General features: G+C 36.1%; 1 protein-coding gene across 1 annotated transcript in view; it reads right to left on the bottom strand.

Moving 5' to 3' along the window:
- Window positions 1-23833, bottom strand: part of LOC124308355 (calpain-A-like) — a 45245-nt gene that overhangs the window by 9538 nt on the left and 11874 nt on the right. Inside the window, exons 2-10 of the mRNA XM_046770987.1 lie at window positions 12484-12660; window positions 10008-10195; window positions 7627-7930; window positions 7378-7559; window positions 6197-6447; window positions 5677-5834; window positions 5362-5579; window positions 5196-5238; window positions 3865-3994 (exon numbers count right to left, since the gene is read on the bottom strand). Of these exons, the coding sequence (XP_046626943.1) occupies window positions 3865-3994; window positions 5196-5238; window positions 5362-5579; window positions 5677-5834; window positions 6197-6447; window positions 7378-7559; window positions 7627-7930; window positions 10008-10195; window positions 12484-12660 (1651 nt within the window). The remainder of the gene's footprint in view (window positions 1-3864; window positions 3995-5195; window positions 5239-5361; window positions 5580-5676; window positions 5835-6196; window positions 6448-7377; window positions 7560-7626; window positions 7931-10007; window positions 10196-12483; window positions 12661-23833) is intronic.

The raw sequence follows: 23833 nt of genomic DNA, 5'->3' as shown, positions 1-23833 counted from the left end.
TTGACAAGAAAACAATAATTTCCCGTGTGAGATGATCTTTGAAAATGAATATCTACCATTCTGATTCTCCGAAAAATATTTGAAAGAAGATACATGTAAAAGTGGGTATGTTTTGGGAATTTTTATCTTGACAAGCAGTTATTCAATTCAATTGGGGTTCAGATTTCCATTTCAACTCTAACCCATGTCCGTAAGAGGATGGATTTCCCCATTCAAACCCCAATAATCGCTATTTTGTATGAACAACATTACGGTAAGTGTACCAGTTATTGACACGTTTAGAACCAATTATTGCACCTTTTATTTTAAAAAATTATAAACTGACGGCGCAAATTGTGAATTTCTCGACGACTAAAACCAATTGCCAGAGGGTTGGACACTATATTTTCCAAGCAAGTATTGGAAAAACTTTTTACTTCTATGTAGGAGAAAAAAATTCATTATCACAACAATGTTGTCATTTTGTTTGGCCTTTTTCATCAACCAAAATTACACCTCAAGACAGTTAATTTGAGTATCGAATGTCGTAATCAAGTTAAAACGCCATGATCAACAGAAATCGTCGATACTAGAGAATTTGTATCGCTCGAAATATGTGAAAGAAATGGCAGAAAAAATGTGTATTCCATTTCTCTAAATACAAACTACCTTGTTCTGAAGAGATGAAATTCTTGCGTTATTTATAACATTTATCGACTTATATCAGTTTTTCCACGTGTGTACCAACCCTGTGTTATCCGTTCGTAGAATGAAATATACATGCAGAGTCATTCCGACAATTTTCAGCAATCGAGAATTTTCACCCACTTCAATTTTCAAATATATATTTTGTATTATGGCTCTAGATCTAGGAGTGATTAAGTTAAGTTCTAGAGACACAGTGAATGTTCGGTTCAGAATCTACGATTTTTCGAGTTCGCTATAGGTTGTTTTATAAATTTCTTCAATTTATAGCTGATACTTTGACTGAAATGATCATCTGTAAAATTTCTCAGGTTTTAAACTTTTCTTGAACAAGTAGCATCCTTCAGTTATATCTGATACAATTGATGTCCAAGACATGAAATATGTAACTTTTCCAATGATTTAAGACATAGTTTCATTAACTTTATCATCACTTCAAGCGTTAATTTTAAATAAATATCACCATAATCTTAATTTAGATTTGAGTGATGGTCGCTTTTAGTTTTTCAATTACTTGTGTACCCTAAAAGCTTCCAAACCATTCAGCGGACAAGTACGAAAAAATTCACCACCGATTCCTAGCTTCACGGCTGTGATACAAGAGATTTATTTGAAAATTTGTATTCGAATTTGATTCATAAACATCATATCCCAGGTTAAGATTTCATTCCCAACATTTTTTAGCACTGGGCCATTCCCGGATAGATCAGTTAAAAAAAAAATTAGGGTTTTGATTAATTTATAAATTGAATTTAAAAATATGATTCAATTAACTTTATGAACTACATTTAAACAGTAGTTGACAAAAAAGGAATGGAATATTTCGGATGATAATTACAGTAATTATGCCCTAACAGAATTGATTTAGCGAAAAAATATTAGATCTTAAAGAGAATTCATACGTTTACGAGCAGCATATATTTTTTAAACAATCATGTGGTGCAGCTTAGGAAATTATGTGAGTATAATTTCAACTTCGGGTATGATGTCGATCCAAATTTTTAAACACGATGTTTTTTAACCATATTCTGAGGTACAATGTTCTCGAATCAAATTTTGAGACGTTGCGATGTCGACACCCGAAATTCTGAGGTACACCGCTTTCGAACCCAATTCTCAACTACGATGTTTTGATCAGCCATTGATAGGCGACCACAATAGCTTCGAAACAAATCATCAAAGGACTTGAGATTTCCTCTGTGAATTGTTCTTTCTAAATATTTCTCACGAATCTTCTTAACCCTCAGCGGTCGCACTGGGTCATTTTTGTTCCCAGAAACCATGTATTTCTTATCGGATGACTAACAAGCGCGACTGCAAAGGGTTGAAAATTTGAGTGATATCAAGCTTATTTTTATTTATACAGTTTTCGATAAATTTTAGCTACGAATTTTTGTAAAAATGTCTTAAGAACGCTAAGACATTGAATTAAGAGCATAGCACTCAAATGTATGAAATTTATATTTTAGTTTATAAATAAGACAGAACTTCCTTAATAAATTTTGAGGAAAAGGAGATCTTGATGTTGTTCCTAATACTTTTTCCCATGACAGAATTTTAGTAAAACTGGTGTGATGAGTCAATTTGTACTCTTGTTAAAAATATTAGTTGATTAGGAAAAATCATTTTTAGACTAAAAGAAACAAATCTCAGAGGTGAGAAGTCGATACAATGTAATAGCATTTTTTTAAAATACCCCTTACAGTATGAATGCACATACAATGTATGTATTGTAGTCATTTTTAAACCTGGATACTATCGAAAAACTGCATGGTGATTTGTACTTAGTGACCAGATACCAATGCAAATCACCATAAAGTTTTCCCACAATCTACCAGTAAATAAAGTGAAGCATATGGTTGAACTTTGATCTGACTTACAGAAATCTGAGAAAGATAATAGAAAATGGAGCTGTGCAAATAATCGATTATTCGTAGGCTTAAATTGATTTTTTATTGAATAATCGATTGGTCGTAGAGTTTTATTAACTGTTCTTCCAATTAATCGATTGATGGATTGCTCGATAACGCAATCAATCAACAAAAGATGATTAATCGAATAACATGAAAAAAAAAAAAGTTAAAAAAAAAACATTTGAAAGGACCCGTGACTCCAAAATACGATTAATCGATCAATTACACAACCCGAAAAAAAACCAATCTGATGCACCGAACCTAGGTGGAAGAAAGATCGAACAAGCAAAAATAACCCAAAGTTGAAAGCGCAATACGTTTCTTTCAAATAAAATCACGCTTGTTGGAAGAAATTCTCCCTCCCTATTGACTACAGCAAGACCCGTAGTGCCTAATAATATATGAAACGCAATGCACGTTAATTCTCAAGACACAATGAAATATTATTCAAACCTATGAAGATTCCCATTATTTTTTATAGCAACAAAATTCCGCGTTTCAATAAATAATTTAAAGGATTCAATCGAACTCAAACGCAATGAACAGTTATTTAATCATAATGTATTCATGCATGTATCACAATTATTATATACGTGGCTCTCTATCGACAATTTATAGTTATTTATTCTCAGTCATTCTGAACAGTATTTGCATCTAACTTTACAGCATGCATTGAATCGTTTGTATCAAGAGAACGGAGCAAATTATTCGCAAACACAACGAGCCACATATATAAAATAACTAAAGTTAGAAGGCTGCATTTTAGTGGCATGTACATGCGTAAGCAAAAGAATAGAAATATGGGCATGAAATGATAATGTAGCTGTAAATAATGTGTAAACAAATTTTCGTGAAGAATTCATGCGAAATGTTCAAGTAGGTTGTGAAGATGTCCAAGTGTGAATAATTTAACATTCACTGGGATGGGTTTGTTTGTTTTGCAGTGTAATTGTAAAATACTTCGAATATTATTTGAAGACAAACAGTTTTCAACGAGTTTTTCAACTGAGCATCTCTAGCAAATACAAGACTGTGTTCAAATTCAACACAGATGTTTATCATTTGTTTAAAAAAAAACAATTATTCAACCAGCACTTCATTGGACTTGCATTTTGAAGTTTTTCAAGGTTTCCACAGCTAATGTTCAATGATTATTACATATAATGTATGTACAATGATAGTCCATCATACCTTTCAACAATATGAATATCCACCAACAAGCACACTTTCAATATTTTTGTACATAAAGATTAACTGTGATACAAACCTTTGCGCATAGCGAAGTCCAAGATTTCTTTCAGTTCCATCCAATCGACTTCCATATCATCACCGGCAAGTTTTCTGAAGAACTCTCGTACTTTTTCCTCGTTTCTATCAGGCTCAGGCTGATCTCTTACCTGAAGGAAAAATCATCACGATTGTCTTGAGTATAAAGTACATCTAAACAAAGTATACACTCACACTAAACGTCATTTTTAGTTACATCTATACATTTCAACTATGTTATACTCATTCTTGTGATCGTGCAAGATGCAAAGTAGAATTTTAATAAATTTCGACGAATATTTTAATTGGTCACTGTGTAACAACCTTTCCCCTAAAAATTACTTTCTCTTCAATAATAATAATCACTGTATCTTCTTGCCCTTCTGGCCTTTCTTTACCATGGTTATTGACCTAACAGCCAAGCGACGCAAACGTGCAACACGTGATTAGTGATTAGTGACAGTGTGTCACTTAGTTCTCACACAATTATAATATTGACAATGCCGACGGGCTGGTAGAACTGAGAAATGAAAGTTTTTCCTTGAAAATCGTATCTTTAATACAGGAAGAAAAAGGGTAATTTTGCTCGGTCGGTAAAGGTAGGAGTACTCCATGACTTTAACTGAAGATTTCCGTTGGATCGTCGTAGTACTTCAGGCTCAAAGCGAGTGGAATAAGGGAATATTCTCTAACTTTTCATGCTGATTAGAATAACGTGAGGTAATAATTGCAAAAGTGTTACATTTTGAACTCTTTTCTCTTCTTTGTAAAAGCGGAATACCCTAGATAGTTTATTTAACAATAAATATTTTCGAGGTAAGAAAAATTCATATTTCGTTGAAACGTATGGAAAGTGAGCAGAATGAGTTTCTACCAGCCTTGTTCAGATATAGATTTTTGTGATTGTTAGTACTACTATTTCTTCCACAAACATGCAGAGTCTCTACGTGATTTGCGTTGGCTGTGTTTTACTACGTAGCAGTATTCACATATGACTTGTGAAGTATGCTGCACACCTATAAGGTTTATAGACTGGAACAGGAAATTTGACTGTTATCTGTAATAGCAATGTTCTTGATGCTTTAGAAAATTGAAAACTTAAGTAAGATTCTGTCAGATCGATACTCAGTTAGAGGATATTAGGTGAATATTAAGCAAAATAAAAAGTGGCTGTTTTGTCGATTAGTTAGCGTTATCAATTAATATTTAAAATTGAAATATTAATGTCCAAACAACTCAAGTTAATTGTTTACGCTTTCATGCATGTTCTTAGATAATCTATACACGTCTGTTGTTATTTGATTTCAGAAAACAAAACTCTATATCACATACCCTATAATCGACTTCGCCGATACCGATTTGTTCATCATTTTCCCTGCAATCAGAATTCAGAACTATAATATAATACGTAAAATCAGCATCGTCTTTGATGTTTCATTAACTCGTAAGTTGCAGAAAAATTGCCAATTTCGTTATTGACTGTGTTTTCATGACTCACTCCATGTTGTTCTGATTTTCAGAAAATACTCTCAATAAGAATTCGCCTTCTTCATGCGGAAAAAAAGTACTGGGAACAATGCAGTAAACACCAGGCGGCAACTTGAATCGGCAGCTAACTTCACGAAGGTTAATGAATGACGGAGATCGAGCTACCGAGGCGTTGTACTTGAAGAAATTAACATCTAACGGCTTTGGTAATCTGTCGGGATCTTCCAGCTAAAAAAAACGGATTGAAAAGTCATTACTCACATTCTTCCAACAATATGTGGGATACTTTCCTCAAATTTTCCAAACATAGCCAATTAAAACTTACACGATACACGGCAAAGCCAATTGTCAGATGTTCAGCACCCATCTGTTTTTGTGCCCTACGATTTTTCTGCATCAATGCTACGATAACCGTGCATTTGTCATCATCTTCATCCGGGTATTCTAATGTTATACGGTACTGGGGGTTGTGCCAAAAGGTTTCTAAGAATAGTTAAGAAATTCGCTTTAACAAATGTCATCCGTCGTCAGGTTTTGAAACTTAACGATCTTTTGCATAGGCTTTTTTAATTATGGGGATTGTCACTGTATGGTGTAAAAAAATCAAAGTAATGCAACCAGGCTAACAGCTTGACCAGTTATTTCGCCCGTGGATGGTAGAACCTGTACATTATTGTTTACGTTTGAATAATTCATGCAACATGAGTAATTTGAAACCCTAAGAATTAAGATTTGCCTCCATTAAAATTAAACACTCAGGGTATCTGGTGATAGAATAATGCGAACAATTGGGTTCTGATGTTATGGGGATATTTTCCAATAGTAATGATTGTTTGGCAAGGTACCTAAAAAGTTAGGGCATCCACCAGCTGTTACTCCGCGTACCCATTCCCCTTCAAATATGCTCATTTCCCATTTTTTTTTACCAGCGCTGAGATCACTGTCTGTTGAAGAGTCCGGATTCAAGTTACAAATCTCAATTTGTGTGAAGTGATGCTTGACATCTTGTAAAGACATCCAAAATTCACCATCTGCATCAAACCTTAATCCTAGTTCCTCTTTCTCATGATCAGGAATAGACCTCCATTCAGGTGATCTACAGAACACATAATTTCAATTATGTTGATCAGATTTTTGGCAACGTTACAAGCATAAAAACTATGGCATTCCTACAATGAAGCAAATATTACTTATAGTTTGTCACGACAATAACACAATGCACTTGAACTATAATTGCTGCAGGTTAACTTCCGTAAAAAATACAGTCTGAAATTAACGAAAACTATGATCATATGCGGATTCTCAATCTCTATGACATGTGAATACTGAACTTCGCATTAGAAGAACAGTGACACGCCGATGGTCGTCATCTAATATGAAATCTATCTATCTATCTATCTATCTATTCATCGGGATAATATTACAAATAATGTTCATTTATATCCTTCAATCTGATTATGAAAAGTACATGGTATATTCTCGGCCGCCTGTGTGGCTGATGGGGTAGCTAAATATTCGCGGTTATTTTGTATTCAATTTCAGGCCTCGTATTGTAACGCTCACAACGATAATTGGTAAAACTTCATGCATCGTTCTATGTTTTGATTCTAGTACTGTGCGCTATTAACACATCAAGAAAATTCCGAGGGGTAACTATTCCTGAATTAGTTGGTTGTACACCAGATTTGGGGACTTCCAAACTCTAAAGAACTGGATGACTCCAAGTGACTTCACAGGACATTTTTTTACGAAGTACACACTTCCCTTTAGGAGTGGTTACCTCCTCAAGAAATCTTAAATTCCAATAGCCGCTCTAAGTATTATTCATTGAAGTGTTGCAACCCAGATATTTGTACACTTTTGATAGATTTAGAATACGGCAGAATGCATAAAAAAAAAAATATGCAAATATGCACAAGGTTTTGCAGCCTATTTAAAATCTCTAATTTAATTCGTATCTCTGTAATTACTTTTAGATTATTTTTTTTATCTACATTGCAAGATTTTCTGCATGACATATACTCACTGATCACTCCAAGGTCCCTTCCATTCAACCTCGTTACCCCATGGGTTCCTCAATCTCAATAAAGGAGTTTTTCCTACTTGATTTGGCGTCATGTTATCAACATACTTGACTCGTGTAATACTATAGACATGTCCTCTGATTAAACCTTCTGGCGTTTTAGCTTCTGATACGTTTGGATCCGGCTGAAAGATTCGTGTGTGAATGTTTAGATCATCTTCACAAGATTAAAAGTTCGCTTTTGTCAATTACCTCCAGTGAACAACCCATTAATGAGTTTCTTTCATAAGCTTTGAGTAGAATATTGAACAAGTTTGGCGGTGTTTCATTCATTCCGAACTGCTCTGTTACTCCTCCGGTAAAGTCTTCCATAGCTTCACTTGTCAATCCTCCGCTTAAAGCCTCATATGAACCGTGAAGCTTCGCGTAGGCCTTCTCAAGCAGTGCACTCCAAAACTCGTTATTTTCAGCTGAATGTAAAAACATCAATTTCCCTTGACTAGTCGGCAGGCGATCATCTATGACTACATCCACCCATCTTCCGTACTGCCAAAATCTAAGTGCAGAAAGCAATTGAAAAAATCAAAATTACCACTCATTGCAGGAATACAATTATTGGACGTAAGCTCGCATGATACAAAAAAGGGTTTTGGACCTTTTTATTTCGGTAAAAAGAAGTGATATCTTGCTCGACCTGTAAAAACTGATAGCACCCTATTCCGGTGAATGAGCCATCCCGTCTAAATCAAAATTTCGGTAAATGGAAACCGAAGCGTTAAATAAACCTCCAACAGTGTTTTTTGTGTCAATAACGGTGAACCTAAATGAAACAACATCCCTTCTATGAAACAGGAATGCTTCTGAACAAATTCGAATAACACAAGCTGACATATCAACAATCTGAGAAAAGATTTTGAAATTGAAACGTTCAAAATGATGAAATTCTGGTCGTTTTTATCAGATTATAATGTAATTGAGTTCAATTCACAATAGCTAGCCAGATCCCTACAAACAGTCTGAAAAACATTCAAGAAGTCTTACATTGCGATAGTTATGGAGCACAAATATAGTAATTCGCGAACATTTGTACTTATACCAATCGATTTCTACCTACTTGAGAGATCATTATTCGTAGAATTTTTGTAGAATATCTGTAAGTAAGCCCATGAGCACTCACAGTCGGAAAGTTGGAAAATTTTAAATATATATACTGTAACTCTACTCAAATTTTTGATAACTTAGCTTGTGTTATTTCAAGTTGCTCAGACTCATTTTTATTACGCAATGAGGATGTTATTCCATGTGTATTCGCTATCATTGGTACAAATACGAATGTGTGAAGTTGGCCATCCAAATTCAAAATTTATTAACAATTATGAGCGTGCTGACTCTCTCCCAAAGAGTTCCGGATTTCTGAACTATTTTCAAAAATAATTCATTTCAATTATTACTGAAAAATCCATCATAACTTTTGGGGGGTTCAATAACACGAAGTACCCCATTTCGAGAAAAATGCTATGTTGACTAGAGTGCCCGATAGTTATTTAGTCCCCAAAATTTGCCGTACGTTGCATAAAACACTTTCTACTGACTTTTTTGATCGGCGATACGAATTTGAAAAAATAACAGCGCTGTCTCCGGTAGCCAGAGTACTTGAGGTCACGTTGCCAAAACGACATTGAAAAAATCAGTACTGGCAATTTCTACAATTTTTCTATTCCAATTGTTATTCTACTAGAAACATCATCAATTGTCAATTTGTTTGTAAAGTGTACCGGTGAAAATCGTTTTAGATATATCGACTGGCGTGGTATGTATTTATGATAGATGATGTATTGAGCAAATGGAAAGAACTTACGACGAAAAGAAGTTGCTGTTTGGAGAAAATAGATGAAATTGTTAAATCTTTACAACAATATTGAATACTGATTTGTAATTACATTCTGCAAATTTTCGCGTTTGAAAAACTTTTGTACTACATTGGACCTACAACTGTCAGCATAGCAAATTGGCTACGTTGGTGATGCAGCTATTCTTTTTTTCAGTACGTTTATTAAAATTTTAATTCAATAAATTCAGAAAAAACTTGACGAATTTAGAAATTCTGAAGGACATTACTAAGCCCGGGAATGATCAAAAAATAAATTCATATAGCTGTCAAAATTGGGAAAACCTAATCCTTTGAGACTGCCATTTTTTTGATATTTATACTCAGAAAAATATCAGGCAGTTCAAAACAATAGTTTGCTCGATTTTTTCCGAAATGGGGTGCTTCGTAAAGTTGGCCCCTCGAAAAGTCAATATTTTTCATTAATAATTAAACAGAACTATTTTTGAAAATATTCGAGAACTCCAGAACTCATTCGGGAAGAGTTAGCGCACGCATAATTTTTATTGAATTTTTAATTTGGACCGCCAACTTCACACACCCACAAATACACACTGTCAGAGATTTTGTAAAACACATTTTTCTTCTTCCGTAACTTTCCATCGAGACAATATCACCCATTTATCTTTAAAAAGATCCCACGCACCTTGATAGAATTATTGTTTGGATAGTAAATGAAAATATGCGATCACAAACAGTTTAGATGCAATATGAATGGTGTAACATGTCAGATGCTAAATTATACCTGAAATGGAATATCCCTGCATAGTTGTCTTCGAAGCTTTGATCTTTGGGTACAATTTGAAAGAATAAGTTTGGATGTAGTGTAAGATTGGCAACAGCTGCGATGAGCCAGCAATCACCAAGCTCGCCCTGTTGTACGTCAAACCGTGAAAACCCCTCAACGAATAGTTGTGGATCGTCTGCAATTTTCTGAAAATAAGTGAACTCATTACCTATAGGTGTCTTCGATTGGTGAAATAGGAGAAAGAACGAAGCAGAAAATTCTTGTGACACACGATCTACCTGAAATATCTATGCATCAATATTGATTGAAAACTAAAATATGATAGTCTTGAGGATTAAATAAATCTTGGTAAGCTAGCCAGAAGCATGAAACGATGAACTTGGGGCTATATATTTTACTGGTGCTTATGTTTTGTTTGTTGTCCGAAATGGGAATAAAAGCAAGAATTTCAGTTTTTAATCAAGCTTGACTAATCGAGACTTCCGATACATGGTACGAGACACTGCCTCGCTAATTTGTGACCTGTCACTGACATCGAGAGTGTCAGGCCTCCGGATCACGGATTCTGCCGGAACTTTGAGGGCCGTTTCGACGTTTCAAAATGGAAAAGTTCTGGTGTGTAGTTTCATCCATTGGGCTTCTCTTCAGTCCGGTTAAAATAATAATAAAGGAAACCTGTTGTGTATTTTTGCCATAAATATTAATGTTTGTTGTCCTCTATTTTCGATTCGATGAAAAACCCTTATGGATTGAACTCTATCGGGTTTATTATTATTTCAAAGCCATATAGTGAAGTTAGAATTCCAGATCTTCTGCAACCTAATTCTATTGAAAATTGAGCGAGATAGACCCAATGGATGGAACCAAGCATCGGAAGTTCCAAATTTTGGGCCGAAGAAACACCATTGGAAATTTAAGCAAAATCCGTGACTTGGAGATCTGATACTCTCCTTTTAAATGTAAAATTACACACGAAAGAGATAATGAGACAGATTACACGGTCCAATTGTTCGTCTAATCGGTCAAATTTTTAATATCGTGCCGAGAAATTTGGCTCTTCATACATTCTAATAATTAGAGGTAAATCGAATGTTTTTAGATAGGACTTTATTTTGAATGTGATATCACGTTCTATGGCGTACAGTGCGACTAAACCGAATAGACAAATAATATACATGTGAATTTTTGAAAAAATGAAAAATATTTGGACCTTGGAAAGCTTGAGTATAAAAATAAGGAGAATACTGGTGGGTAGTCTCATCTGTTTGAGTTGAGGAAATCTTGTTATTTTATTTGTGCTATATCAATTAGTGTTATTTAAATCACAAGTATTAGAAAAGTAATCCGCGATATTTGTCTCTCTCATTATCGGCATGAATGAATCTTCTCAACGTCAATATTACAGATGATAATACTGTTCGAACAACTGTGACAGCATAATTCAACGTAATCTGGTATTCTTGTTGCGTCGTTTTTTTTTCAAACTTGTAGCGCTAATGAGATAAGCTTGTTTATCGTGAGTTTAACGATAGAAATGTTAAAATTTAATAAATCTTATATCTGATCAACGTTAAATTAAGGATGGCTCCGGCTTTATTTCGTCTTGGCGGAAAAAAATGATATCGCAAATTCCAAACGTGGGCAAATGTTGGGATGGTTTGAATGATGATGATAGCAATTAAGAGCCAGATCTGAAGAACTGTCGAGGGATAAACATTATTCATGATAAAATAAATTATATATTTGAAAAATAACATTTCACTTTGAATCATTTATGTTTTGTGTTATAGGTATAGTGTGACAAAAAATATTTGTTTTATCTCCCGTGATTTTTAATTGAAATATTAAACTATACGAACATTCGTAGTTCACAATCAAATTATACCGGACAGCAAAAATTTTGGGTCTGGGTTCTAGATGCCCAATTTTGATTTCTTCCACGTAACTTATGAAAGAAAAACTAGTTTTCTTAGATAAAGTTTGCTTTTGTAGAAACCAGAACGATGTTTCGTATTTTAAGAAATTTGACCTATTTTCTTAATCGTTTATTGTAAATAAAAATTCAAAAAAACTTCAATGTCGCATCTAAATCACTCTCATTTAAAAATTTAAATGCGAAGCTGAAGTTTGTTTAATTGTCACATGCAATAAATGTTTGAGAAACTGGGTAATTTTTGGTAAAATCCGGAATATCGTTGTGGTTTCTACAAATCCAGACTTTATTTACTAAAATTAGTTTTCCTTTCATTAGTTGCGTGGAAGAAATGAAAATCTGACATCTAGAAACCGGACTTGAAATTCGTGTTCACCGGTGTTACATATCAACGTAAAAATGACAAAAGCAAATTTTGTGAATATTAAATGAAGACGTTGGTTATTATTCAATGTACAGAATAAATATTTACTTATGTACATAAATACTCGAAAAATTTTTTTTTTATTTTGTTAACCTTTGTTATTCGTTCATCCTTACCTTTGGACGTTTCCATTCGATGTGGCGGTCGGGTTTTTTCGAAAAATATATGGAATCATCTTGTGCCGGGAACTCAGGGTCTTCGAACAGTTTTCCATTGGATAAACATTCCTGCCTCAGCTTGTTAAAATCTTGAACTGTTCCTCGTGCTCTGGTACCCGAGCCTCTTTCTCCGAGCTATGAACAACACAACAGAGGTATGAGTCAATATTTTAACGATAGTTACGAAAGAATTACAAAATAATACGAAATTGTTTATATTCTTGCTTTCTTTCAAGAAGAACTATATTTTTCAAACTTCTCTGGATTTACAATTATGTCAATTAACACTCAACTTTTACATGCATTATGCTGTGAATTAATTTCAGTGGATTTATTAAAAAACCTCGATATTATTCGAAAATGTTTGAAAAAGTTTTTATGATTGTGGTCATATTGAAAATACTCTTTCACAGACACGTTGGTTCAGATTTTTCAGGCTTTACATTTCAGAACCATTAATTTCAACTGTTTCCCCAAGAAATTATAATTTCTATTACAAATCTTCCTTAGTTTTTCATAACATGTTATCGTCGAAAAACATGCAGAAACACCAGAACCCATATCGTTGCGGATTTGTAGTACAAAATGAAGTTCTAAAAAAATATTTATCCTCTAGAAATCGATTCTAAACTGCAGCTTGACTTGATCGGAAACGGTCAGAAGGATGAAAACTCAGATTTTTGAAGATTATCAATAGAAAGTGAAGTTTGTAGCGACATTGAGAAGTCCTTTGCAAATTCATTCGATTCTGATGTAGAACTCGACCTAGGTCAGTTTGTGTCGGAAATTCTGTAGAGAATTCGTTCGAATTTTTCCAGAAATAATGTAAAACTTGTCTAAACAATAGCCAGAAAAACACATATTGAATTTCTAAGAATCACTAAAAACAAAATTGTGAGAAATTGCTGACAATAAATTTTTTTCACTAGAGGTGTTATTGTTCAACGTAAGAATTTTTCTCTCTGGGGTACAAACGACCCCAGTGTGTCAAGCATGTGATTCTCCAGAAGTGCGGCAAACAAGGGTTAATTATAAAAAACATCCATGGATGATAAAATTGCAAACCTTTGGTGAGGGTTCTTCTCACAACTATAACATTCATTGAACGTAACTAACCTTATACAAAATCCATTTGATAACAATCAAAAACAAAAAACGAGGAACCACTTTTGCCATCCGGCCTAGTAATTATTAAGAACCAATAGGCGTTAAAACTAAAATAAACAATTAAAAACCAACGGTATACTCGCTAATTTGACATACAGGGATACTACTTACGGTCAATCGCTGAACCTACTCATGCATTTTAAATTTAAACAAAACCAATATCTCTTATTCAACATCGTATCTTGCATGTAAGCCTATAAAGACGTCGTCTGTCTTACAGATCTCGATAATTATTGTGTCAGATGGCCAAAGTGGTTCTTCGCTTTTTGTTTTTGGTTGTTGTCAAATGCATTACGTATAATGTAAAGTATGTTCAATAAATGTTATAGTTCTGAGTAGGGCCCCCACCAGAGGGCTGAAATGTTAACATTTATGGATATCTTTTATCATTAACCTTGGATACCAAGGTAAAAATCCCTCGTTAGCATCTCATTGTTAATATGCACTGTAACACATCCAAACTTCGACCATATCAAAACTTGAACTCTAGAACGCTGGTCAAAAGTTGGCGAATCGTTTGTCGGTATAATTTTTGCCTACGTTATAGTATGGTTTTCCGATGTAGTTTCCGTGAGTGGTGCGAGGCTTGTCGTCGTAACTTATGTGAGTTGGGCGTGTATTTCCGGACGCGGATTGACGATAGGTGGTACTCGAAGGTGCACTCGTATTGCGATTCATTTCGTTAGATTTGGTTCCGTTATTCGATTTGTAGATAGAGTTTATTTTCAAATCGGCTGTTCCATGCTGACGATAGTTTTGAGGCGATAGTTCCCACAATTCGATGTGTACGTCCTCTGATTTATTTCAGCGTTTGAAAAGGCTTTGTATCGTTGTTACAATCTCTAAAGCTCAGCAACTTTTCTCGCACTATATTTTAAAATCAAGAGTATTTATATATCGGCAAATAAAACTTTTCTTTTTCTTCGAATTTAAAATGCAATGAAAACTCTTGCTTTTGTGCAAACTTTTTGATGCCCTGCGAGCTTTATACCTTAGCTTACTTGAAAGTGGGGAGCTTTACCAACGCTTTATCCAGCAAAATATTGCGACAATGAGTGTCAAGCAGGAAACTCGATAGGATATTTTTAAGAAGTAGGAAACGAGAAAGCCACAAGTCTGAGATTCCAAAACCAAGGTTTCATTTGTTTCCGCTTTCGTAATTATTGGATTAAATTTGTTAATTTTAAGTCAGTGCGATAAAAAAATTGTATTACTTTCGCCGGAATTTTAAAAACTTCGTGAAGCACAATCACAGTAAAATATCAAGAAAACATTTGCGCATTTGCAATTCTTTCATCAGTCTGTAGCATTTTTTCGTCCACAGCATTTTCGACATTCACGAAATATCTTATTCCAAATATCCTTTGTACATTAGATGAGAATTCATATTATAATCTGTACGGAATACGTACATATTTTTATTTCGTAAATATCAAGATCATTGTTTTTTTCTCACTACCAGTGCAGATGGGCAAAATTGTAGATGATGAAAATCTGTGTTTGTATCTGATGTTGCTGTCATTCAAATTTGAAAATTATGACCGATCCGAATAAGAATATCAATAATTACTTGCGAATATGGTAACTAGACCGAAGTTAAACATTAACCACAAATGTAATTTGTGTTTTCTTTTGTCCCGAATACAAAGTTGAGACGTACATTGCCTTTAATTTCAACCAACTTACGCGAAGCAAACGTAATTTGTATTTTGATTTTTATTTTGTCATCTATTTTGTGAAAGTAATTAATCATTTGCACATGCAATTTGTCATTAAAATGTAATTTAATTATACGCGTGACTTGTAATTAAAAGGTAATTTGTAATTAGAATGTGCCCAATACCGTTGCCTGCTGGCACTTATATTTCATATTTTTATAGCAACCTTACGGTCTCTTTACTGTCTTCCTACTTCCGTTTGATATTTCAATTCTAGCCCTTGTCGAGAAAAAATTTGTAAACTTATTGTAAAAACGGTATTATCCGTATGCTGACATTTTCACAAACGCTGCCATGGATTACCGTACGTACAATCCGAGAGAGAAGTTTTAAAAAATTAGCTCTTTGCTACAGAGAATACTTTAACAAATTGAATTTAAATCTTCGAGGTACATGGTTAAACAGCTCTAGCACGAGATGAGAAATAATCGTGAGGAGCAATTTAATCCTTGAGTTAAGATCGCGTAGAACTCTTACCCTTACCGATCGAGTCTTCTTCTTCCTATATGAAATAAACAACCGAACGGAAAGGGTTCAAATCGCTGGGTAAGGTATGAGTACTCCGTGATCTTAATGGTGAAGCTACGCCCTTGTTTTCACCACACCCTTGTACTAGTTCTCTAAAGTAATCTTTCAAGATATAGGATATAAAATATAAACTAATACCAATTTCCCACACCATAAAATTACTCACCGTACGACTACCGTGTGGTTTAACTTTCTGCTTCAAAAGAGAGGAAAACTATTAATATATTCATTGTCAGCCTGATTAAAATAATTTCAACCTTTCATTGCATTTTCACATTCTGAGACCTCGAGAATCATATCCAATCACAATGAGAATAATGCCATTTGTTGTAGTTACTAGGAAACTCTAGTGGAATGGGTATAGTTACAATAATAGTTCAAATTTTGTTGGTGTTACAAGAAAATGTGGTGCAAGTAACTATTTGGTGCGTTTATAGTTGCCGGTACTACATTTTCCGGGCTTTAACATTCAATCAAATTGTTCAATTTGCTCCTACTTTCAGTTAAATAAGGCTTCGACGTAAACGAATGGCTTCACCGTCATCAAATTATAGCAAACGTTACAAAAAAATCTAGTTATCACTGCACGAGTAACCATAATCCAGAACACATACTAAATTTTCTGATCAAAGCTGCAAAACTAATTTTCATTTTCTACTCGGAACTATACTTTGTTCACGTCTGTTGTAAAAAATGAAAACAGTTGAAGAAGACTGCGCAGTAACCGCAACCAGGAGTTTTTAAATTTGCATCGGTGCATGGACGAGTGTGTGTTTCCCGTTCATGAGACACATTTTTCATCTGTCGTTAACTCGGGAACAAAAATTAATTTTCTGCAGTATTCAAACTTTTTCATAGTTACACGGTTAAAAAAAAAATCAAGCCAAAGGTATTGTAACGCGGCGTTTCAGAGTCGCCCGTCACAAGGGCACACAACCGCTATTATTTTTAGTTTACGCGTCCTCAGCAGGGTACTCCAACCGAACTCGATACAAAATAGGCAATAACTACTTTCAACTAATTCTTTCTTGTAAATTCTTTATTTCGCGCTTCGGCGCAAGCTAACAAGGTACTTGGACGACAACGATCCCGATCAACAAGGGACCACTAGCTACCGTTTGCAGCTCTCGACGACTTCGCCTACCGACGGTCTCATCAGACTACACTGGCCACCTTGGTGCACCTTTATATACACCTGGGGTAGCATCCACCCGAACCTTCCGTATCGCCTCGACTGCCGGTGAACAGGGAGATAAAAATCCTCCCGGCGGCCGAGGGCACCGTTTCTCGAAGAGGAACCAGCCGCCAGCTCTATCGGATGCCGTAAGGATGGCGTGAAGGGCAGACCGTAGCCTGCCATCCTCCGACTTACCGGCCTGGTGCCGGACCGACCCCAAACCACTACGTCCAGGTTGATAAAGCCATCGTTCTGAGGATCGACGCTGCCAGGGGCGGTTTATGAAAATTGGCGCCCTAGGCCTGATGAAATTAGCCCCCCCCCATGAAATAGTCAAAAAATCATACGACAAAATTAATAATTATTATATTTCAAAAATAATGTAACAAAAACATATACTATAATGTCAAACATGTATGTAGGAGAGATGCATGTATATATCATATATTAAAGATTCATGTTGCACCGAAATAAATCGTCGCTTTCTTGCGTTTGAGCTTGCAAATTTGTCGATAATTGTATCGGTCTCTGCCATATCAACAAGTTCTGCGTTCGCAGATAAAAAGGCGAGACTAGAGAGACGGCTCTGACCCATCGTATTCCGTAAATAAGTTTTTACTCTTTTCAACGTCAAAAATGAACTTTCCCCGGTAGCGTTACTCGAGAAAAGAGTAAGATACATTCGAAGAACGACATCCATATTGGGAAATGTCGCAACAATATTCTTCCGGCGAATAGTCATTAAAAATTTTCGAACGTTGGTGTCATCCTCCGTCAATTCTATTTCCCGAATAAAATTCCGAAAGTGCAAACGTTCTTCTCCAAAATCGTTATAGAGATCGGTAGAGTATGTCGTCTGTAATTCTTCGCACCGGGTAATTATCTGTGCATCTGTGAGTAACGGCAAACGGCTGAGATAGCCAAAGCGAGCGTTAACATTCTTACATGCTAGACTTCTCCCTAATTCGCCTGACAATCCATCAAGAATGACGAGAAATGTATTAATACGCATATTTTTTTTCCCATCAAATATCGCTTCATTATCGTTCACTTCGTCGAACTTAACGGTCCTTCTTCTGCGTCGCCGATTCTCATATGCGTATTCGTTGCATTGAGATAGCTCTTTCGCTTTGGCTTCGTAGTGGTCGAAACGATCACGCAAATCGATAACATATGCTTGGGGTGCATCATACAGTTGTACAACTGTTGTCAAATCGATGTTAACGCGTTGAAGACTTTTATTTGTTTCTTCAAAACGCTCGAAAATATCACTCCAAGTCACAACCATTATGGCAGTCTCAAGCAATCCAAATTGTTGCGACAAACCCTCGGCTTCGGATTTTGTGGATGGCTTTTCGGAAGCATTTTCTGCAATATCGTCAAGAGCATCTCGCAAGCTCTCCCACGATTTCACAAGTGCTCGGCACGCTTCCGCTCCAGCTGACCATCGTGTGTCGGACAAACTTTTTGGCAACAGCATTCCTGACTGATTCTCGACCTTCGATTTTACTCTCGCCCACCTGGACGTAGATGCACTCAGGAATGTATAAACGTGTTGCACGAATATAAAAAATTTGGTTGCCCTCAAACAGCAGTCAGCAGCTGCTTGGCCTACTAAATTAAGGAAATGCGCTGCACATGGGACGTAAATCACCAAAGGATTACGTTCAATAATTTTCGCTTGTACCCCACCGTAACAGCCCGACATATTGCTGACATTGTCGTACGATTGTCCACGGCAATCCATATTATGTCAATACCTTTATCGAACAATACCTGCATGATCGCCCGCTCTATCTCAGTAGCGCTGTGACCTTCGATGGGTATAAATTGTAAGAAACGTTCAGTAGGCTTTCCGTTCTCACGTACGTACCGGATAATAAACGTTAACTGCTCCGAATACGATGTATCAAGCGTCGAATCTACACTTATTGCATAATATTTAGAGGCCTTTACTTCCAAAATAAAATTTTTGAGAAGGTCATCGTAAATCATTGCAATAAACTCCGCAAATATCTTTAGAAAAATAGGATACGCTTCCTTTTCCTGGATTTCCGAATCGATTAATATGATTTTGGAGAAACGGATCATTTCGAGCCATCAAATCGAGAATACCCAAATAATTGCCATTGCTGACCGATCCAAATTTTTCGTTTGTTCCTCGAAAAGCTAATCCTCGTGATGTAAGAAACTTTATAGCAATTATAACGCGAGTCAATACTTCTCGCCAGTAATTACATTCTTGAATGTATTGCATATGCAACTTACTGTCAATCTTCCCCAACATATTTCCTCGCAATTACAAGCTTTCGTGTATTTTCCCGATCACTAAGACTTCTCTCGTGTTCTGATATTCGCACATCATTCTTCCAGTCGTTGAAGCCTTCTGTAAACGCGTTTATCAATGTCGAGAACAGCTTACAAGGTATGCGATATATGCAACCTTTCGAGAGGGAATATATTATCCATTCTCGTCGGTGCATTTCACCATTTGGTGTATTTTGGAAAAATATTTGTGCAGTACAGTATCTTGTTTTAGACCCATAGACACGTTTTGAAGCCGTGAAATTATTCGTTCTCGGATCCTGTTGCTTCGGCGGATTTCGTAAAATGAAATCAATCATTTCCGACTTCCGTGTTGGCCACAGACCAGGGTCAGAAAAATCTCCAAAATCTGATACGGAATCAGTGGGGTTCACGACTAAGATCTGAGAATGTTTTTCATCATGACCATCATCATCATCACGAATTTCAGCTGCAGAAGTTGCGATATTCGTGACCTCGTCGACTATTTTTGCCTCCTCGTTATTTCCGACAATAGATTCTACATGCAAACGCGATATTTACTGAAATATCAGGAGAATGAGGAAAGGAATTGCAGGATACGGTAATGCAGAAAATATATATTTTATTATCAGGGTGCGTCGATATTTACCTCGCTCGAACATTCAGCTGTAGCAGAACTTGATGCTCGAATCGTCGTTTCAACTGTTTTGTGATGCACGAAACAATTGTCAATTCGCGGAATTTTTTCGGCTAGACACGATTCTTTGTCTTCTTTTTCTTTCGTCAATTTACGGTACTTGGCGCTACTCATTTTATTAACGCTCATTTATTTTTCTGTTTCATTAGAAGAACGTATTATGCGACATCTGTTTATTTGTGCTACAATGTACAAAATAACTTTGCGTGTGTGTCTGACAACAAAAAATATAGAATAGAGCAAATTTATTATCGAATATTGCAGATTGTAGATCGTTACGTGCGCAGTAGCGTACGGAAAATAATGCGTATTCGCGTGTCAGGACGTGTCGTAGTGCGCACAAGATCGGTAAAAGCGGGAAAGAGAAAGAGGCGCGCAAACTTGTGAATCTCACCAACGCGCGGCGCCCTAGGCCTAGGCCTAGCGGGCCTAGTGTATAAACCGCCACTGGACGCTGCCTTCCTATCGGCAGGGACTAATCGTGTGGGTCGTGGTCCACGGTTTGGCCAACCGTCTGACTGCACGACCTCAGGTACAGGCAGCTAGCTACTGCCTGTGCAAAAAGCCGGTGGAGGTGAACAATGAGGCGTCACTCTCCACCTGGTAACTTTGGCCGAGAGGCACCCTGTTTATGCCTCTGTCAGAGAAGTCCCCGATGATAGGCAGCCTGGACCGTAAACCGAAGCAGCTACAAAATCGTACGAGTTGGTGTCAACGACGAAATCGCGAGCCACACATTACGCCGCATCTAGCGGTAATTTTGGAAAACGTATGACCACGCAGTAACCAATATTCGCCGCAGGGGGATGGCCTATTTGCGGTGGGGGTCAACCGACCAATCAAAGAAGAAGAATCACCACACGACAACCGCGAGATCGGCGAGCCGAACTACGACCTCCTATTCTACGCTTGACCTGCCGAGAGACAGCTTTGTTTTCCGCATCCTTTCGATTATTCTCCCGATTTAAGCTACCGACACCTTTCCTTCTACCGCTATCGTTCTATCGTTTATTCTACCGTAAAATTTATCCTGTAAACTCTTTTCATTCTTTTTCCCTTCCTTCTCAGTTTTGCTAGTATTACGTATAATTTAAATTGGAGTCAGTTTGTGTGCCTGAAGTCAACCGCCAAGGTAAGGCTTCTGCCTTTGAATAGTATCGTTACGAAGTTGCTCATATTTTCTATTCTTTCTTATGGTATTTATCGACTTTGTGTGAATCATGGTCCACGGCTTAAAGTTGCAGTAAGCCGCCGTGTGGCTGCATGATTTCGGTCATTAATATTACATTTACTGTTTCTTGGTTGCATCGTGTGATGCCAGTTTTGTGTGAATCGTGGTCCACGGCCTGGAGTTGCAGTAAGCCGCCGTGTGACTGCATGATTTCAGCGATCAATTATTTTCGTGCCTGAGCGACCTCGTAACTGCCGAATAATTATTTCTCTGTATTTATGATTTTTCTGATTATTTGTGAATCTCTATTAGCCTGCTTCTGCACTTTCTATCGTATTTTGAGCCCTATTGGCTTTATATTTCATTCCATACTCTTTTGTAATAGTACTGTGCTTTATATTTTATTTCTGTTATCGCTTATTATATTTTTTTATTTATTTTTGTGCCTATTGTATCACATATCGAGTTCCTTGGAGTACAAGCGAGCGTAGAATCAGCCCTAGATATTACCGCACCTTTTCTTTATTGCTACTGGCAACTTTATACTATTTTTGCCTGTTATTCATTTCTCTGTATTTTGTTAAATCAAGTTCTGTGAATTATTCCTTTGTATTGCGGTGTATTTTAGTGTATTTCTCTATTTTGCAAACTCTCCGAAATTCTCACTCTCTCATAATTTTGTATTTTGTATTCTCTCAAAAGTTATGTTTAGGAATTCATTATTTAATTCCTCAAGTACGTAATAATTATAAATTATCGAATCTACCGTTTATGAATAATTCTACCGAAGGCTATCTAGTCGATCGTCCGCCGACTTGGTAAATTGTTACCGAATGTCAATCTCTCATACTGGTTATAATTTATGGTAAATTTGTCGTATCATCTACCGAACTGTCGTTACGGTGTTTTCCACCGATCGCAGTAAAGTTCTCTCGTTCTAATTGACAGAATAATAATTTTCGTAGCGTCATTTGCAACTTGGGTAAGATCACGTCGCCCAGTGACGTGTAGTTTTAAGTCAACTCTTGCATTATATCGCATCTCCCGACCTACGTTCATTTTTCTCTGTTAACTACCGTCTCTCGTTTTAAAGCTACCGTTTACTGCTATTCTATCGAAATTTTTGTGAACAACGATTATTTATTTTATCAACTACCGCTGTCGATACCATCTTATTTGCCTGTCTCAATCATGTAACCTTCTCGACAATATATGATCGATTGACCTGTTCATTTTCCTTTTGCCTGGAGTTTATTCTTTATTTTGTTATTTTCTTTAATTCTGAAATTACTGTTAGCTGCCTTGAATACCGCCACTCTACCGGGATGTACGCGAACGTACCTGTGCCTAGCCAGCCGTACAACGGGTTCTCTATTTATCTCTCTTGGATAAGTAGAGAATCGCGCCAAAGTGTCAACGGTAAGTCCTCATCCGAGGGTAACAGAATTTAGCGTTACAGTATATAAGCCGTGAAGAAAAAATTCAAACTGCCGCGGGTGGATAGAATATATAAATCAGAGTCTGCATTTTTGGATTGTGTTATCTCAAATCTGAAAAGGTACACGACGTTATCGTATAAAAATTTATGATGCATAGATATAACTGAATAATGATATAACTGATTTATTTCATTCAAGTAAACACCAGTTTGTAAAAAAGTTATTAATAAATTTAGAAAAACTAAAACTAAAAAATCCATGAATTTTTATTTTTCGTTACGAACATAATTGTGCCAAAATGATTTGTATACTTGTATTGGGTAATTAACCGTTTTGCGTTCAACAAATAAATAAATATATTACGTTATAAAGCGCCATACATACGACATACATAAATGACGGAGAGCAAAATGAAAGTATGCCACTTCATCAGAGTGATGTTTACGATGAGATGTACTGTATCTGAAGTTTCGAACAGTTTCAAACTCGAAAATCGAAAATTCGAGTTTCCACCAAAACTGAGGATAGGTCAGCTTTTAACGCATTTCCTTTTTTTTGTCAAGAAATCGTTATCCAAACTCACAATCAGTATCAGCAATAACAGCGTAGATTTTCGAACAAGGTCAAGGAATCGAACATGCATTATGCTTCAGAAACGTTACGAGCTGGTATTTTTCGAGGAAAATTTGGAAGCATGACAATCTTGTCTCCAGAAAAAGACAAAGGTAATCGAAGTGTCGATATGTATGAGGATGAAGTTAGTAAGGTTACTTTAACGTTGTATGTTTAGAAAAAATCGTTACTGACATGATAAAAAAAAACATGCTGTTATTTTGGAAAGCCAATTCCTTGAGAGTCATTCCAAAGTTAAGCAATAATCATTTTCTCCTTGATGTTTCGTTACGTTAACGTTACTAACTTCAGCCCCATCACTACGTAAACACACCACGTTATCAGAAAAATGTTGTAGCTATGAATATCGTGAATTAATGTTTGTTCAATTGATTGATACGCATTAAAAACGAATATTCGGAAACATTGTCGAAGTCTGAAAAATTTGGTGTATTTTATAGGTTAAGAAATTCAGTGTTCTACCCCTATAAATTTTTTTTATAAGTGATATAA

The sequence above is a fragment of the Neodiprion virginianus genome, chromosome 7 (genome assembly GCF_021901495.1).
Source record: "Neodiprion virginianus isolate iyNeoVirg1 chromosome 7, iyNeoVirg1.1, whole genome shotgun sequence".
NCBI classification, from domain to species: domain Eukaryota; kingdom Metazoa; phylum Arthropoda; class Insecta; order Hymenoptera; family Diprionidae; genus Neodiprion; species Neodiprion virginianus.
This window is presented reverse-complemented; position numbering and strand designations above follow the sequence as displayed.